The sequence below is a fragment of the Barbus barbus genome (genome assembly GCF_936440315.1).
Source record: "Barbus barbus genome assembly, chromosome: 36".
NCBI classification, from domain to species: domain Eukaryota; kingdom Metazoa; phylum Chordata; class Actinopteri; order Cypriniformes; family Cyprinidae; genus Barbus; species Barbus barbus.
The window spans coordinates 7,167,530-7,186,782 of NC_136714.1; the positions used below are offsets into that span (position 1 = coordinate 7,167,530).

At 36.7% G+C, this 19,253-nt stretch overlaps 1 protein-coding gene across 3 annotated transcripts in view; it reads left to right on the forward strand.

Moving 5' to 3' along the window:
- Positions 1-3,627: 3,627 nt before the first annotated feature.
- The window catches only part of LOC306855668 (ubiquitin-like domain-containing CTD phosphatase 1), a 35,627-nt gene continuing 20,001 nt past the window's right edge, over positions 3,628-19,253 (forward strand). The window contains exons 1-5 of one of the 3 annotated variants that reach the window (XM_079394467.1): positions 3,628-3,725; positions 4,272-4,438; positions 4,543-4,634; positions 4,826-4,911; positions 5,128-5,243. In XM_079394467.1, the coding sequence (XP_079250593.1) occupies positions 4,285-4,438; positions 4,543-4,634; positions 4,826-4,911; positions 5,128-5,243 (448 nt within the window). In that variant the 5' untranslated portion in view covers positions 3,628-3,725; positions 4,272-4,284. The remainder of the gene's footprint in view (positions 3,726-4,271; positions 4,439-4,542; positions 4,635-4,825; positions 4,912-5,127; positions 5,244-19,253) is intronic. The other 2 variants (XM_079394466.1, XM_079394468.1) reach the window with 2 other exon arrangements.

Consider the following 19,253-nt stretch of genomic DNA (forward strand, 5'->3'; position numbering starts at 1 on the left):
AAGGAGACGAGATACATCTATGCTTTTCTGGAATTTTAGCGATCTCCTTGGTAAGTCAGGTTTCAATGTTAATAGTTACAAATCAAATCGTTACTATAGTTTAAGTAAATCTGTGAGTGATTTATGTTAAAACAAATTGTGTAAAGCTGTATTTGAGAAATAACAGCTCACTGTGTGACCAGTTACGTGATGAGAAATGTTCAGTCATATGCAAATGAGTGCGTTATATGGGGAAAAAAGCAGTCGCAGACATTTCATGTGTGAAGAAAATATTCTTTAATTGAAAAAATGCATATACAAATATTCAAGTTTTGTGTAAAATGCCTGATGTACAGTGATGTTTATTTTCAGAGTTAAGATTTTATTCTATGTTGTTACAATGAAGATATTAATGATTGTTTTGTGACCTTGTCTGTTCAAGGTCAGGTTTTTTTTGTGTGTGAATCTGTCCTTTTCCATGTTGGTGCCATCTGTCTGATGTGATGTTCTGGATTGTCCCGGCCTTCCAGTGGTTCTGAGGAGGGTTTGGACTGGCGAGCCACCTTGAGTCTGTTCTTGGATCTTTTCCTTCTTTCAGTGGGAAAAGACAGGTTTTCGGAATTCTGCGACTAGTAGGAAATCAAATGACTTTTTTTATTATTTTCTTGGAAGGAGACACTTTTCCTTGTCGACCGATATAGACATTTAAATATCTCTGTGGACTATTCATAAGACAGTTTTCCTCAAAACACTGAACAATTCATTGTTGAAATCGAAGGGTATCTATTATATGTCATTGAGAATGTTTGGGTTTCTATTTTGATTTACAACTGGTGTTTTATGTGTTTTTGTTTGTTTTATAATTGAACACTGATTGATTTAAAAGAACAAATAGTGACAACAGAAAGTTGAGCAACCACAATTCAATTTGTGAAAATATTGTTTGTTTTTGTTTATTTTATTTCTATTAATTGAGTCAACTTACAAACTGTGTGTTTTTTCAAAATACAAATCTTAAGTCAAATTAAATCTTAAGAGACTAGTCTGTTCACTGTTGTTGTGGCATCTTTCTCAGCAGCGAATCTATTCTTCTGAGACACTGGTCCATAGATTGGCATTATAATACCTGCAAATTATTTGCCATTCAAGCAAGCGCTACACTTGCTTTCATGCAGTTTTTTTTTTTTTATAAGATTGGATGTTACTTTTGACTCATGGAGCAATTACAACACAATAAATGTTTGAAAATGTAACATGTTTTGACCATTTATTTAATACAATTAAGAAAATGTAAAGAAAATGTAAGGTGATTATATAAAGCAAGTAACAAGTTATTGGAAATGAGTAAAGTTCATGTATTATACAAGCATAAATCACAGTTCATCTGTTATCATAAAATGTATTTAATTAATTCACGTTAACTGAACATGAAGGGGTGAAGCTTAAATAAATGTTAACTTTTGCATTGGATTTATGTGATTAAATTGGATGGAAAATTGACATCTAATTGTCATGAATCAGGTCTATGGACTTCCATTTGCTCGCCACCAGAGGTCACCCGCTCACCACATGGACTCTTGCACTACATTACTGTTGCACTTCACCATCGGACTACAGTTCCCATCATCCATTGCACTGACGACACACACAGCTGATTCCAATCACACACTTACACCTGAGAACTATTACACAATCACACACCCTACTTAAACCATGGACTTCCTTGCACAGATCGCTGAGTTTTGTTTAGCACTTATCACTGTCATTGCTGATAGCTACCTTACGGAGCCTTTCATAGGTTCTTGGTCTTGCCTTGCCTAGCCTGTTTACCCCGTGTTTGGATTATTGCTTATGTACCTGGATTATCTCACTGCCTGGCCCCTTTGGATATTGTTCACCGATCAACGACCCACGCATGCTTTTGGCATATTTTTGTGTCTTGCCCCCTGCCTGTGTTTTACCACGTTTCTAATAAAGTCTGCAAATGGATCCTCATGCCTCATGTCTCGCCAGCTCCGTTACACTAATTGAATTACATAAATTTGAACTTTTGGGGTTAAATATTTTTTGGAGTGCATTAAGTTATCTAATTTTCATAGACAGGCTCTTTTATATTGGATTCTTATATACAAACATAATTTTTCTCCCCATAGGCAGATAATTTGGAATAATAAATATGTTAAATATAAGAGCAAATACATTTTCTACACTAATTGGGTTAAAAATTATATTCTAATGGTCTCACAGTTGATAAAGATATAGACCTACTGAATTTTTAGAGAAATTTGGTATTCCAATAACTAAACTTCAGTGAATCTAAACAATCAACAATTAAAAAAAGAGATCTTATTAAACGGTATTTATATCAAAGATAGAAAATGTAATAATACTTTTTTTAGATGTTTGATTCATTGCCCCGCAACATTTCGATGTAAGTGCTTCTGGAATAATCATTTTGAGAATATCAACTGGAAATTTATTTGGACTTATAATAACAAATTCTGTGTCACAAATAAAGTTAATGAAGTTTACTTTAAAATTGTTTATATCATTTATCCAACTAACCAGTTTCTCAAGAGATACAGAGCTGATCTCTCTGAATGTTGTGTTTTTTGTGGAATGGATATAGAGACCGTTTTGCATCTTTTTTTTTTGAATGTATGTATGTTCAGTTTTTCTGAATTGATGCTGAATATTTATTTACTAGGTTGAGTGGATCTAAAATTAATATAAGAAAAGGAGATGTTATATTTTATTTTGATGAAAAAGATATGGATAAAAGTCACATTTGTATGCTGAATCTTCTAATATTATTAGGCAAATTTTATATACACAAATGTAAATGGTCAGAAAGGAAGCCCAGTATCTCCCACTTCAAAGTTGATTTGAGGATTTATTTTGAAACTCTTAAAGGTCTTTTAAATCGGAAAACAACTAGAACTATCAACACGCTCAAAGAACTAAACTCCTCTTTTCTATTGTGATTCTTGATGTTGACCCTCCTTGTTATTTTTTATAATTTTTTTTCCGTTTCCGTTTTCGTTTCGTTTTTTTTTTCTCCCAGGAAATGTGAACACCATGTTTGTAACATTTTGTTATACTTTTGAATGTTCATTGTTCAATATATACAATTAATAATAATAATAATAATAATAATAAAAAGCTTTAACTTATTAATTAAAAGAAAGACAAGAAATAAATCACAACAAGAACAATCAAATTTTCTTCTTGTAATCAAGATTTATTTTACTTTTTTTTTTTTACAAAATTACAAAATGAATGCTGAATTATGTTTGACAGTGAACACATCTCCACTGCATAACCACATAGGCTACAATCGCGGGTGTCAGTCTCAAATATTAAACATGTTTAAAACAATCTTTGTGAAAACAACTGGTTCTTGAATTCTAAGATTATAATCTTTAGACACCATGTGATTTTTCTGGCGACTGCAAACAGCGACTGAGCCCAACTTGAACAGACCGGGTCCGACTGGGCACGATCAGCTGCCAGTAATAAATTCCATTCATAATCGGCCTCACAATCGTGTAGTGTGCTCTCGGCTTTACTGAGAAGAAAGAAAAAAAACCTCTCAGAAAATGCACTTATTTGTTCTACTCTTCAACAGCAGGTGGCAGTAGGCACAGCGATCGCAGTAGTCAGGCCGAGCAGAGAGGAGAAGAAGAAAGCAAATCTAGTGTGTACCTGCAGCAGTCAGCTTGAGCTTTGAATGAATTGTATCTTATGTAAGTGAGAAACCTTTACAGGATTTAACTATAATTTTTGTCTGTACGATATAGATGGCTTGGATAAAATTTATAGAGAAGTTAGTGGCGTGGTTACGATTAGTCAGATCAATTGTGAGAAATGCATTTCATCGAAAAAGAGCTTAATGAGTTAAAAGCTAACGTTAATGTATGCTTGTTCACTAAAGCAATGTGCCAGCCAGATCCGTTCATCCCTCGTTTTTAATAAAAAGAATTGCAAAACAAATACATTTACAAGTAGTTACATTTTTACAAGCACAGAAATGTAGTAATACTCAGTCTATGTTCATGACATAAGCAGCTTGTGTTTTAAGCTGAGGTTGTTTTTTTCCAGTAATGTAGTACCTGACCCATTAATTTTGTTGTGTTTTGTGGACCTCTTCTGATGGTGTAGCGTTGCCAATGTGTCTATATGCTAGTGCACTCTATAAAGTTTTCATTGTGTTTCTGACAAGATGACAGATAATTTAATCACCCCAATAACGAAAAAATAACACAAACACACAAAAAAAAAATCTTTCACAGCTTGCCTACCAGCATGTCTGTTTCCGTTATTATAAAGTGGGGTGGACGGGAGTACTCCATCAGCACACTGTCTGAGGAGGACACGGTGTTGGATCTGAAACAGTCCATTAAATCTCTCACAGGAGTTCTCCCAGAACGACAGAAGCTATTGGGATTGAAAGTGAAAGGTGAGCAGCATTAATACAGACACTGTCTGATACACAATAGGCAAAGAAGAAGAAGAAGAAAAACACTTGTAACTGGTTGTTGTTTAATTCTCTTATTTTGTCAGGTAAACCAGCAGATGATGATGTCAAACTGGGTGACTTGAAGTTGAAGCCCAATACCAAAATTATGATGATGGGCACCAGAGAAGAAAGTCTGGTAGGTAATATTATTGATTTTAATAAAATATTTCTAAAAGCTGTTAAATGATGTAGCCTCCACTCAGTGTTTTTTTTTTTTTTTAACATGTTTAGATTTGATCTTATAAAATACAGCTTAAAATCTTTCTATATTCGTAAAATAAGTTTTTTTTTGTGCAGGATCTCATAACCTGAGTTCCCTTTTCATAGGAAGATGTCTTGGCGCCTCCACCAGAAAATGATGATGTGGTCAATGACTTTGACATTGAAGAGGAAGTAACGGAGGTTGAAAACAGGCCAGTGTGATTTATTTATTCATTCATTCATTCATTTATTTTACTTTCAAAAGTTTGGGTCAGTTTTTGTTTAATAAATAAATACTTTCATTCTGTAAGGATGCATTGTTAACCAAAAGATATTTATAATGTTACAGAATTATTATTGTTATTTTTTGTTGTTGTTTTTATTTTACTTTCTATACATCAAAGAATATTTGTTTTCTTTTCATACAGAGAGGAGAATTTGGCCAAGATAGCTCGTCGAGTGAAAGACTATAAAGTTGAGGAGTTAAATCCCCCAAGACCAGGAAAAAGATTGCTCGTTCTAGATATTGACTATACGCTCTTTGGTGAGTCTTTAAAACCCAGACATTTGCTTCTGATTGTATATGTAGCTATGAGTAAATCCATCTAGCCCAGGCATTCTAAAATCCAACTGGACCATGGTACATCTGATAATGGTAGCACCATTTTACCATTTCTACAGTTTAAAGTCAGCAGTGTGTCAAAATAACAGAGCTGTTATATTCTCTAATATTTCTATCTAGAACCAAATGCCCTTCAATCCAAGCCCTTTTCTGCTCTGTTCATGTTCATTTTCTCCCGTTAAAGATGGAAAGTGCTACAAGAGTAAGAGCAAAAATTTTAACAACATTATCAAAAACACTATGAACAGCAAAATAGATCAATAACTAAAAGACTGCAGAAATAGTCAAGTCAAGTCATCTTTATTTATTTAGCACTTTTAACAATGCAAATTGTGTCAAAGCAACTGCACAATATCAAAATAGGAAAATAGTGTGTCAATAATGTAAAATGACAAGATTAAACACTCAATTTTCAGTTAAAGGCATTTCATTATTGAATTCAGTGATGTCATCGTCCAGCTCAGTTCAGTTTAAATAGTGTCGTACAATCAAGTCGACGATATCGCTGGAAATGAAGTGTCCCCAACTAAGCAAGCCAGAGGCGACAGCAACAAGGAAGCAAAACTCCATCAATGACAGAATGGAGAAAAAAAACCTTGGGAGAAACCAGGCTCAGTCGGGGGGCTAGTTCTCCTCTGGCCAAATGAACCAGCAGTTCAATTCTAACTGCAGCATAGTCGGATTGTAAGGGCTCAACTGGTTCCAGTGGTCTTTTCCCGATGGCTGTATAAGTGGCGGGGTCCTCACTGGGGATCTGTCTCTGGGGCTCATCTAGGTGTCCTGGTCTCCGCTGACTTTCAGGGGTTTAGAGGTCGTCTCTGGGTAGTGTTGGGCAATATGGTCATTTTTCATATCGCCAGCCTGTGAGATCACCGATACACGATATTATCGTGCATGGGCTATTTCAAAACTATTTGGTGATTTTAAACCGCGCGTGCGTGAGAGAGAGCCTGGAAGTACCAATAACTGAAATAATATACTTTCAAACATACTGAAAAACTAACATGTTAAATATAAAAATATTTAAAACAGCTAGTTAATATTCGGATACAGTAGTCATACGTCGCTATTAGGACCACACGTCCTACTGTGACAAGTTTTCCGCATCGGCGCGGAAGTTATCAGTCTAAAAATCAGTCAAGGTGAAAATCAAAAATAGTTTGTGTTGGACATAAACAAACATGTTAAAGATAAAAGTAATTTAATATTTTTGGAGTAAAGTTAAATTAAACGGATAGGCAGACTACATCAGCCATACAGTGCTTCAGACCGCACGCACAATTACAAGCCCAGTTTTAGACTGATAACTTATTAACTGCATATTTTTATAAAAACAATGATAAAGAATAAGCATCCATGTGTTTTGTTAATGTGCTGTAAAGAAAACAAAATCCTGCCGGTGCAGTGTCGTTATGTTCATTCATAGCTCGAAGCTGTTCAAGAAGATGTCTAAAAGATGTCTCTTTTTGCACTTTTGACATAGCCTAATTTGTAAATAACGATTATCACCCTGCAGTTAAATTTTGATGTGGGCTTAGTTTTAGAGTCCGTTTCTAAAACATTTCCCATGAGGAGGAGAAGCCTAAAGGCTTCTTCACTTTCCGGGTTCCGTTCCGTCTCACACACAGCCATGTCAAAGCTTGGGCAATAAATAGAAAAAGGATCTGTCCCCCACAGTTGATTCTGATATTCTAGGTATTTTATCTAGTTTTGAGAACGTAATGGACGTGGAGGACTATAATGCGGTAAGAGCTCGCTCAAGTACTGAGGAGCTAAACCATTCAGGGCTTTATAAGTAATTAAGAAGATTTTGAAATCTATACAATGTTTAATAGGGAGCCAGTGCAGTGTTGACAGAACCGGGCTAATGTGGTCATACTTCTTGGTTCTAGTAAGAACTCTAGCTGCTGCATTTTGAACCATCTGTAGTTTGTTTATTAAGCATGCAGAACTAAAACAAATGCCCAATAAAGCATTACAATAATCTAACATTGAGGTCATAAATGCATGAATTAACGTTTCTGCATTTGACATTGAGAGCATAGGTCTCAGTTTAGATACATTTTTAAGATGGAAAAAAAGCAGTTTTACAAATGCAAGAAACGTGGCTGTCAAAGGAGAGATTATCAAATAGCACACCTAGGTTCCTGGCTGATGACGAAGAATTTACAGAGCAGCCATCAAATGTTAGACAGTGTTCTAGATTATTACTGGTGGGGGTTTTAGGTCCGATAATTAACAGCTCTGTTTTTTTTCAGAATTTAGCTGTAAGAAATTAATCGTCATCCAGTTTTTTATATCGACATTCCATAAGTTTCTCAAATTGGTGTGTTTCACCGGGTCGCAAAGAAATATAGAGCTGAGTATCTTCAGCATAACAGTGAAAGCTAACCCCGTGTTTCCTGATGATATTTCCCAAGGTAAAGCTTGAAAAGTAATGACCCTAGAACTGAGCCTTGAGGTACTCCATACTGCACTTGTGATCGATATGATACCTCTTCATTCACTCCTACGAATTGATGGCGGTCAGATAAGTACGATTTGAACCATGCTAATGCACTTCCACTAATGCCAACAAAGTTTTCTAGTCTATTCAAAAGAATGTTGTGATCCATAGTGTCAAACACAGCGCTAAGATCCAGTAGCACTAATAGAGAGATACAACCACGATCAGATGATAAGAGCAGGCGATTTGTAATTCTAATGAGAGCAGTCTCCGTACTATGGGATGGTCTAAATCCTGACTGGACATCCTCACAGATATCATTTTTCTCTAAGAAGGAATATAATTTTGAGGATACTACTTTTTCTAGTATCTTTGACAGAAAAGGGAGATTCGAGATCGGTCTGTAATTAACTAGATCTTTGGGGTTGTGTTTTTTTTAATGAGAGCCTTAATAACAGCCAATTTAAAGGTTTTGGGGACATATCCTAATGCCAATGACGAATTAATAATTGCCAAAAGAGGATCTATGACTTCTGGAAGCACCTCTTTTAGTAGTTTAGATGGAATAGGGTCTAGCATACATGTTGTTGGTTTAGCTGATTGAACAAGTTTATACAATTCTTCCTTTCCTATAGTAGATAATGAGTGGAACTGTTCCTCAGGGGATCTATAGTGCACTATCTGATGCGATACTGTAGCTGACGGCTGCATGGTTACAATTTTATCTCTAATAGTATCGATCTTGGAAGTAAAATAGTTCATAAAGTCATTACTGCTGTGCTTTTGGGAAATGTCAACACCTGTTGATGCTTTACTTTTTTGTTAATTTTGCCAATGTATTGAATAAATACCTGGGGTTATATTTGTTTTCTTCTAAAAATGATGAAAAGTAATCAGATCTAGCCGTTTTTAATGCTTTTCTGTAGGATAGGGTACTTTCCCGCCAAGCAATACGAAATACCTCTAGTTTAGTTTTCGCCAGCTGCGCTCCATTTTCCAGGCTGCTCTCTTTAGGGCACAAATATGCACATTATACCACAGTGTTGGACTCTTTTCCTTAATCTTCCTTAAGCATAAAGGAGCAACCGTATCTAAAGTGCTAGAAAAGAGGAAGTCCACAGTTTGTTGCATCTTAAATTTTTTCTGCACTGTTGGATTTGCTGAAGAATTTAGATAAATCAGGAAGATTACTTACAAAGCAGCCCTTTGTGGTAGAAGTGATGGTTCTACCATATTTGTAAGAAGGAATTGAATTTACAACTTTAGCTATATGGAGTTTACACAAGACTAGATAATGATCTGATATATCATCGCTTTGCTGCAGAATTTCAACACAATTAATATCAATTCCATGTGACAGTATTAAATCTAGAGTATGATTTCGACAGTGAGTAGGTCCTGACATGTGTTGTCTAACCCCGATAGAGTTCAGAATGTCTTTGAATGCTGATCCTAATGCTTCTTTTTTTATTTTTCATATTTATTGTCATTATCAAATAGAGAATGCCACAAATACAATTGTCTTTATTTCATACTCTGACCATTCAAATGAACCAGGTTTGTGACGAGACTGTTTTTTTTTGTCTGTATTTATATAAACAAATAAACAAACTAATAATTGGGTGAAGTATTTGTAGATGACAAGGAAAGACAACTTAAACTATGAAATTACTAGTTAATTTTGTTTTCTGCCCATGGAGAGAGTGTTTGATTGTTTGTATTTTTGTTTTTAGCATATAGGCCAACTTATTTTAAGCTCTAGGTACTTCTGTGCAACAAGGCACATTGGGCAGCAAGCGTATTCCAATTGACCTATCGGTAAGCCTCTCCCCTCGAATGCAGACTAGCCAATGGCAGTCGAGTATCAATTGCACGGGGAGCGGAACTCAGACATCTTTAGGTTTCGGTGCCATAGAGAAACATTAGAAGATCCGAAGCACAGATCGATTTTATGGTGTTTATGCTTCAAACATGGAAAAATTATGTGCCTGGGGTACTTGTAACACTGATTCAAGGTATCCTGAGAGGATAGGCAATATAATTTATTTCATTCTATTTCCTAAACCCAAACAATTCAGAGCAAAATGTCCCTAAGCATTCACCCCCAATCCCAATGAAGATGAAAACGTTAATTTTCTTGTTGTCATACTCTCATTAAGTTACAATTTTCATCTGCTCAAGCAGAAAGTTAATCATCTGTCATCTTGCGTTTCAGCAAGGTATCTCTGGCTAAAACTAGCTAACGTTAAAGTTAACGAGTCCATACTAACGTACAAAATATGTTAAATAGTGAACTGTTCTCACGTCTTGTACAGTGAAGTGCCAAAACACATAAACGAAGGTCTACATTTTCTCTTCATTCTCTTCATATTAAACTGGTAAATGTAAATCTTACCTTGCGGTACATGAACAGTGTTGATCCGGGATTTTTTCATCTGCAATCGTGACGACCGTAATATGAGACTTATCCCGCTTGCATTGTGATCTGTAAACCCTCGCTTCCAAATTAATACCCACAATATTTATTTTAAAGTCTTTCATATATCCCTCCATGGCATATTTAAGTACCACTTAAATGGTGGTCCTTTTGTGTCCAAAATTTATCAAAAAGATATAGGGACAAGGTTTTCACACTGACAGCTGTCATTGTAAGACAGTTAGCAACTTTATTTGTCCAATTTCGCAACAGTAACTAAGGGGGGGGTGGGGCTTACCGATAGGTCAATTGTTGCAATTTGCTGCATGGGACTCAGCTTCTTCCCATTTAAAATCGGCTCACTTTAACCCTTTAAAACCGGCTGTGTCGAATACCAAGCTGTATTCATGTTACTGTAACTCTTCAACCGTTTGCACCATCACAATAATTCAAATTGCTCCTGACAGCAGACAACATGCGCATTTCGGCAATATATGGCTTATTACGGTAATTTCTTGCGCTCCGTCGACAAATGACAGCTGATTTCCGGGAGAGCGGGGAGGGAGAATTTGAATGGAGAGATAGGGAGCGCGGCGTTTTGGATTGCATAAAATAATAAACGAAACAAACAAAAACATGGTGAAAGAGGAGTAAACAGCACAAGAGTCGATTGGGATGATTTTTGATGAGACTTTGGGAGCAGTCTGAGTGAGACTTTTTCACATGTAGTGTGTGCATCGCTATAATGAGTCCATGCGTGTAAATGAATGGGTTTATGCATGTGCATGCATGTGAAAATGTGTGCGTGTATGAACAAAAAAGCCTCCTGAATGAAAACTGTGCAACCCAGTGTCCCAAAAATACTTGTATATATGTAATACAGTTGAATTTTGAAGTAAGAAGTGTTGGGTTATTTCAATCACGATTTTTCTCTTTTTTATAAATAAAAAACAGAAAATTACGTTTTTTTTTATTTTTGTGTATTTAAATTCTGTTTACAAACTCACCACACAACATTAATGGTCAAAAACTGCACATTCTTGAAAGCCATATGTTTTCTGAAAAAAATGACACCTTGCACTTGAAAATAGCACATTCTGTTAGAATTTTACAGTCAAATAAACAAAATATGTAAAAATGACCTATTTTACCCTTAGGTTTTAAAGGGTTAAATTGTTTTTGGATGTGCTTCGCCAGGTCTTTTTTGCTAGCCGTTTTTTCCGATTGCCACAGATTGTGACCTGCCAGTTTCATGTGACACACAGACACAGCGGCGGAAAGTCTCTGAGTTGCCCTGCACAGACTCTCTTTATTAGTAAAATGGTACATTGTAAAACCTGATAAGTTAAGAATACTCAAAACATTTGAGGAAACTTATTGCCTCAAAGTATGAGTAAACAAACTAAATTTTTTTTTGTTTTTTTTTTAAGTTAGTAGAGCTTAATTTTTATGACAAATGGGGCAGGGCTGAGAGCCATGGGAGCCAAGTCTCTCTTCCATGATCCCACCCCACTCTTCACAATGATATTTACAAACAGCTTGCTTCCATAAACCGCTCATTCATTCTGATCTTTATAATTAAGTGCTAGTTAGCAAAATCACACTAGCACACGCTAATGTTGTTATCAAAAAGACTCTCACTATACACTTGCATGTAACTAGTCATACAACATGTAGTATATATAGTCTAAGTTTTACTGTCCATTCTCAACCTGAAAAACAGGATCTAATCTTCACCATAATTGTAACACTACAAAAACCAACATAACCGAAACCTGTAAATCCTAACATAACACACCATTTAAGTACTAACTTTGCTGTCCATTCTCAACCTGAAAAACAGGATCTACTCTTCACCATAATTGTAACACTACAAAAACCAACATAACCGAAACCTGTAAATCCTAACATAACACACCATTTAAGTACTAATTTATGTCTCCCTATGTTAATCTTGTGCAAAACACACAAAATAACACTTAATTTCAACATTTATTTTCCTTGTTGTCTGATGCAAAGCATGCTGGGAACTAGAAACGACAACGACATTTTTAGTTCACAGAACTTATTTCAATTAAGTTCATTGAACTTTCATTATTATTTGAGTGAAATTAACTTTTTTTTTTTTTTTTTTTATTCATTTCACTGTTCGGTTTTACAGTGATAGTGTGTGTGTGTATATATATATATATATATATATATATATATATATATATATATATATATATATATATATATACACACACACACAGCTATATCAGAATATATCCCGAACCCAGAGAACTCCCCCTATCCCTAATATGGGATAAAAATAGATTAGGAGTTGGGGCGGAGGAGGGATGCCGGGAAAAATGTCATTGGACAGAGGTAGGTTAGGATGCATATATGTATTGTGCTAGTTAGTAGGGTTGGGCAAAAAAAATTAGATTTTTCGATAAATCGTTTTTTTTAATGACGTCGATTTGATATCGATTGTCAAAAGCCGCAAATCAATCTTTTACGGTATTTATTTCAGCCCACATTTAAAACAAGATCTGATTAATGTGATTCTTATCATTAGTCTTCTCCACTAGCTGTCACCCTTATTTACTTTGTGCGATGTTACAAGATAAAACAGTCATACATTCATTCAGTGCTTATTATGGCGAGATACTGTTGATGAGAACCAAGAACAAAGCCATACGCGTGATTCGTAATGCACAGGTGAAATGCTGTAGTAATACTATAAATCTGTGGAAGCATTTGATATCACGCATAAGGTGCCATGATTTCCGCAATGAATGAATGCGGATGGCGCAACGCACTGTTTTGTTTACTACACACATACTAAAGCGCGGAAGACGCTCGCGGTGTTTTCATCTTCTGCCGTCTCACTATATGATGATATTAACACACGAATATCATCTCCAGCTGCTCTGAGAGTCATTTCATTAGCATTTTACCATTTAATTTGAGAAAACTACCGTCATATCACATGATACACAGCAGCTGCAAGTTCCTCACAGCAACCCGCCAAAATAAATGTTTAGTTCAACGTTAAGAAATATATTGTCAGAATATAACTCAATGCTACTACTACTAATAAATATTAATACATCTTTATTTTTAAAGGAATAATCCCATTTGTTTTCTTTTTCATTTTAACAGTAAATCTCTGTTGTGCAGCACATTGTTTGCCAAAAAATAAAAGGGTTTAGTTTTCATTTGATTAGGATAAATTAAATGAATGTTTTATGCCCTCATCTGATTACCAGAAAAATGAAGAAGAACATTTTATAGGGGCCTATTATAGTTTAAGAAAGGACCCTATACAAAAAAAGAATGGGCTTAAAATACAGGCCTGTGGTTCTTAATTTCTTTTTATTAATTCACCTTTTGTAAACTGATGTTAACGGTTAATTTTTTTTAAATATATTTTCAAAAGATATAGCTTTTGTATTAAAACTATATTCACAATGTAATCAAAAAATCGAGAATCGAATCGAGAGCTTGCTAATCGAAATCGAATCGAATCGGGATATCTGAATCGATACCCAGCCCTTCTAGTTAGGATGGGTAGCTAAACGAGTTACACATGTGCCAAAATGGTTGATTATCTGATCGTGCTCCTCCTAAACCTGGTTAATAAAACATAATTACAAAGACCGATCTTAAGTGCAAATCTTTCTAGCCTGGTAGTAAGTTGCTGTAGCTTCTTCCACGACTCTGCTAGTAGAGCATGAATCATCTCCAAAGTATCTTCAGCAGAAATTCTTCACTATTTTGTCAAGTATCTGATACCTTCTTGCTTCATCCTGTCTGTCTTAATCGGGCCTTGCTTGTTTCTTAATCTGTTTAGGTGTTCTACGTTTATCAGTCAGTTTCCAGGTATCTTCCTGGATCCAGCATTCACATAGTCAATCTTGTTGCTGATTAACCCATTTGGTGTGTTCTTGTGTGTTATGTTTGTGGACAAAAAAACGGGTTGCCAATGCAGAGGCAGACGTTCAACGTTGCTAGTGGCCAGTGCCATACGGGCAAATCATATGTTCCATTCCTTGCCAACTGGCGCCGAATTTTGTTTTGACATCTCCACAAAGCACAATGACGTTATGATGCGGCACTTCACTAATTACATTCTGCAGCTGTTTGTAGAAAGCATCCTTTCCGGTCTCTTCAGCTTTTTCTGTTTGTGTCTATCAGAATGTTGTCTATTGGCGCTTTTCCACTGCATGGTACAGCATGGTACGGTTCAGTACAGCTCACTTTGGGGGGGTTTTCCACTGGGTACAGTACCTAGTACCTGGTACTTTTTTTAGTACCACCTTGGCCGAGGTTCCTAGCGAGCCGTACCGTTACCAAAACGTGACGTGTAAACTCGTCATTGAACTTGCGGCACGAGACCCAACAGACCCGCTAGATTTAAATCAGCACAGCCAGTGAAGGACCGAACACAACTGTTTTGAATGAGCGCACCTTTCTTTTAATAACCAAATAATGGCTGTTTCGTTGTCTGTTGAGGAAGTACAGACGTTCCTCTCGTTGATAGCCGAGGAGCGGATACAGTGAAAGCTTAATGGAGAGACACGGAATTAAAAAGTTTTTCTGGAGTCACGGCAGTAGAGGTGGCGCTGCTATAACGACACGTGAATAATCCCACCCACTCTAAAGCGGTACTAAACTGCAGTGGAAACACAACCCGAGCCGAACTGAGTCGTGTTGTGCTGTTCTGAGCCGTGCCGAGCCGAGTTGTACCATGCAGTGGAAAAGTGCCATATAAGAACATCTGCCAGTACCTCCAGAGATGTTTGAGAATGGAATCTGCTTCTCACTCTTCTCTTCAAAACTGCCCACAGTAGCTTGATAATATACAGTGGTGTGAAAAAGTGTCTTGATTTTTTTATTTTTTTGCATGTTTGTCACACTTTAATGTTTCAGATCATCAAACAAATTTAAATATTAATCAAAGATAACACAAGTAAACACAACATGCAGTTCATGGACCTGGAAGACTTGCTGTGATAAATGGAACCATGAATTCAGCTGTGTACTAAAAAATCCTGAATGACAATGTCCGGCCATCTGTTCGTGACCTCAAGCTGAAGCGAACTTGGGTTCTGCAGCAGGACAATGATCCAAAACACACCAGCAAATTCACCTCTGAATGGCTGAAGAAAAACTAAATGAAGACTTTGGAGTGGCCTAGTCAAAGTCCTGACCTGAATCCTATTGAGATGCTGTGGCATGACCTTAAAAAGGCGGTTCATGCTCGAAAACCCTCCAATGTGGCTGAATTACAACAATTCTGCCAAGATGAGTGGGCCAAAATTCCTCCACAGCGCTGTAACAGACTCATTGCAAGTTATCGCAAACGCTTGATTGCAGTTGTTGCTGCTAAGGGTGGCCCAACCAATTATTAGGTTTAGGGGGCAAGCATTTTTTCACACAGGGCCATATGGGTTTGGATTTTGTTTTCCCTTCATAATAAAAAACTTCATTCAAAAACTGCATGTTGTGTTTACTTGTGTTATCTTTGATTAATATTTAAATTTGTTTGATGATCTGAAACATTAAAGTGTGACAAACATGCAAAAAAATATATAAAATCAGGAAGGGTGCGAAAACTTTTTCACACCACTGTATAAAGTCTGTGTTAAGCAATATTAAATATGTTCTGAGTTTGTGACACTCAGGAAAATGTGTTATTAACCACCCAGCCAAATTTTAATGATAAAAAAAGGCAAGTAAATAAAATAAGTGATAAAAATAATGAAAAAATAAGCAGTATTCTCTGCTCTCAAGCACTAGGGGCTTGTCCGCTGTCGGCGGTGAAACCATGCCTATTCGCAGGAAAGCTGCTGCCTCTCTCAACTGCCAAATACCACTACAACCTGAATGAATTCTCAGTCTAGCAGCTTAAGTGGATTTACACAGCCATACATGTTTGTAATAGGCATTTAGATTAACTGTAGGCTAACTAACGGTAATGACAGTAACTCATGACTGAGTGGGCGAAGCACTGATGCTAATGCGTTCTAGTTATTATAGTATTAGGGGAGGGGCCATGCTCAGTGGTTACAGTGTGTCATCGAGACATGATTTCATGCCTGCCTAAAAAAATCTGAAGACAAAAAAGATGAAAAGCTGTTTAACTCCACAATTCAGTACTAGTTCACTGTCTTTGTAATGTGTTTTCAGCAATACATTTCTTACACTTTTGTGTTTAGAAATCATTCTCTGAATTGCCTTTACACACTGACTTTAAGTCAGGTGATTGTGCTAGCCAGGGCAGATGTTGAAATTCATCTCGGTGCTCCAGCTGTTCAGGTTTTATGATCATGAATCCATCTTTTTTGCATTTTGATTTTCCTATTACATCTTTAAATAAACTCACAAAATACCAAGTTCAAAATACATTTGTTTTCTTGGATGTGTTATCTTAAAAGGACTATGTATTATTGTTTTGTTTTTCTTAACCTATGAAATGTCCAGGATAAAAAGTTCCCTGGTTAAGCAGTTTGTTAGAGGTCATTCAGTATAACAGGAACAAGAAGCCATTCTGAGATCCATATAAAAAACTGACAGTCATCCGACAGTCTGTAGCTATTGTTTCCATCCACCTATTTTATGTGCATTTTGGAATATCGCATAAAAAAAAAAAAAGAAATTCTAAAAATGCATGTAAAAAAAACTTTTTTTGAGTAGCACAGTTGAGTAGGATAAACTTTTTATCCGATAAGAAAAAATTTGCATAAACTACAATGGAAACACAATTACCGAATAAATTCCACAACTTGCATTGAAAGTCATGTGACTTTGTGCTATGAGACTGGATAACTTGACTAACCAGCAGACCGATCTCGTTCACTGCATCTATATGTTGTTATGGTCATTCTGAATTGCCCAAGGAAAGTCTGTCAAAGTATTTATGTATAATTACTATCTTACATGACATGTTCCCAAACAGCTAACATCCACCTCTGAAAGCAATGACCTTTCAGAAACTTTCACTACGGGCCTAGATTGGCGTTGTTGATAATACACCTGGTATCCAGAGGTGATTTATGATGCATCCGATCAGTGGCACACAAAGAAAGGAATCATTTGAAGAATAAAACAGGTGTAGGCATAGGCAAGTAAAGTCCTTGCTAAAAAGAAAGCAAATGGCTGACATCAGTAACTTCATAAAACAGACATGTTGTCAAGTAAATAAATTAAACAATACTCACAGATGAGCAGAAACTCAATGAGTTCTCAACCAAGGACTTTCAAAGAGCAAGCTGGTAAAAACATAGTGAGTTCTCATAAGATCAGTAGTATTTAGATTTTTGGCTTTTACCATGACCTCTTGGCACTCTGTATCTTTTTCCTGCTCAGCAGCAATCTGAGACAAGTCTGTTGGTTGGTCACAAGTGATAGGATTAAGAACATGTTTTGCTGGTGTGTACATCAGGATGATCGTTGGTTCAGCTGCATGTCTCCATAACAAAACATCAGGTACCACATTACATTGTCCTTTTCTATAACGAACTGTGAAGTGATAGCCTTGAAGTCTGATAGTCCACCTTTCCAACCTAGACGAATGTTTTGGCTGCTGGAAAAGCCAAACCAAAGAAGCATGATCAGTGATTACCTCAAATGCTCTGCCTTCACGATAATGATGCCACTTTTCCACAGTCCAGACTACCGCTAGACATTCCTTCTCAGATGCCGAATATGATCTCTCAGCACCTCTCAGCAATCTGGATGCATAAGCGATCACATTCTCTTGTCCATCCACTTCCTGCGTCAGTACTGCACCTAAACCCACATCGCTGGCGTCTGTTTGTACTTTAAAAGTAGCATCAAAATTGGGTGTATTCAACACGGGGGTCAGATCATCTTTGAGTTCAAATGATCTCTGGCACTCAATGTCCACATCCACTTAGCTCCTTTTTTCTTTAGTGCATGTAATGGTGCTGCTTTAATGGAGAAATCTGAAATGAAACGGTGGTACCAAACTGCAAGACCTAGGAAACGTTGTAATTGTTTTATGGAAGTTGGTGTTGGGAATGATTTGACTGCATCAACCTTGTCAGAATTCACTTTGACTCCATCAGCAGTGATTGTGTGACCTAAATAGTCCAGTGATGAACAGATGAATTTGCATTTTTTGAGATTGAGAGTGAGACCGGCGGTGTGCAGACTGCTGAATACTTGTTTGAGATGTTGTAGGTGGGTTTGGATGTCTGGTGAGTACACGATGTCGTCTATGTATACCATACAACACCTGCTCTTGTTCTCCTTGAGAACTTGTTCCATCAAACGTTGGAAAGAAGCAGCTGCATTTTGAAGGCCGAAGGGAAGACACTAAAATTCATATCACCCTGATTATGTTATGAATGCAGTCTTCTCCACATAGGGAGGATCCATCTCTACTTGCCAGTAGACACTTTTCAAATCCAAAGTGCTGAACACCTTGGCTCCTTGCAAAGAATCCAGTATATCTGTAATCTGGGGCATCGGATGTGCATCGAGGTGAGTTTTAGAATTAAGACCACTATAGTCAATACACAACCTCGACCCACCATCCTTCTTATCCACTACCACAACAGGTGAGGCCCATGGTGAAGTGGAAGGTCTGATGATTTTTTGTTGAAGTAGTTCTTTGATTTGTTCTTCAATAAAATCATTCTTGACTTTTGAGACTTTTGATTTTTCTTATCAAAGTGATACAATATTGTGTTGCAAAACTGAGTACACCATCCTATTAATCTGTGTGTGTGTTGCAGAATATATTATTGGGATACCAGTGTCGGTATTGGGCCCAATACTGAGCTCATGTACTCGTACTTGTACTTGTAAAAAAAAACACTCCAATACCAAAGACTCGTGACATCATCGTCAGAACTTTCAGAACCCTGCAGCAAACCCTTGCAAGACGAGAGAAAATGACAAGCGATAACCCGAGAGCCAAACAAATAACAGAGGTGCTTACCCAATTCATTGTTCTTGACGATCAACTAAATCCAGTGTCTCTCATCAGCTTAACAGTGCAATGGATAGATGGCGATTTCACTCTACGACAAATCATGCTTAATGCAAAGCATTT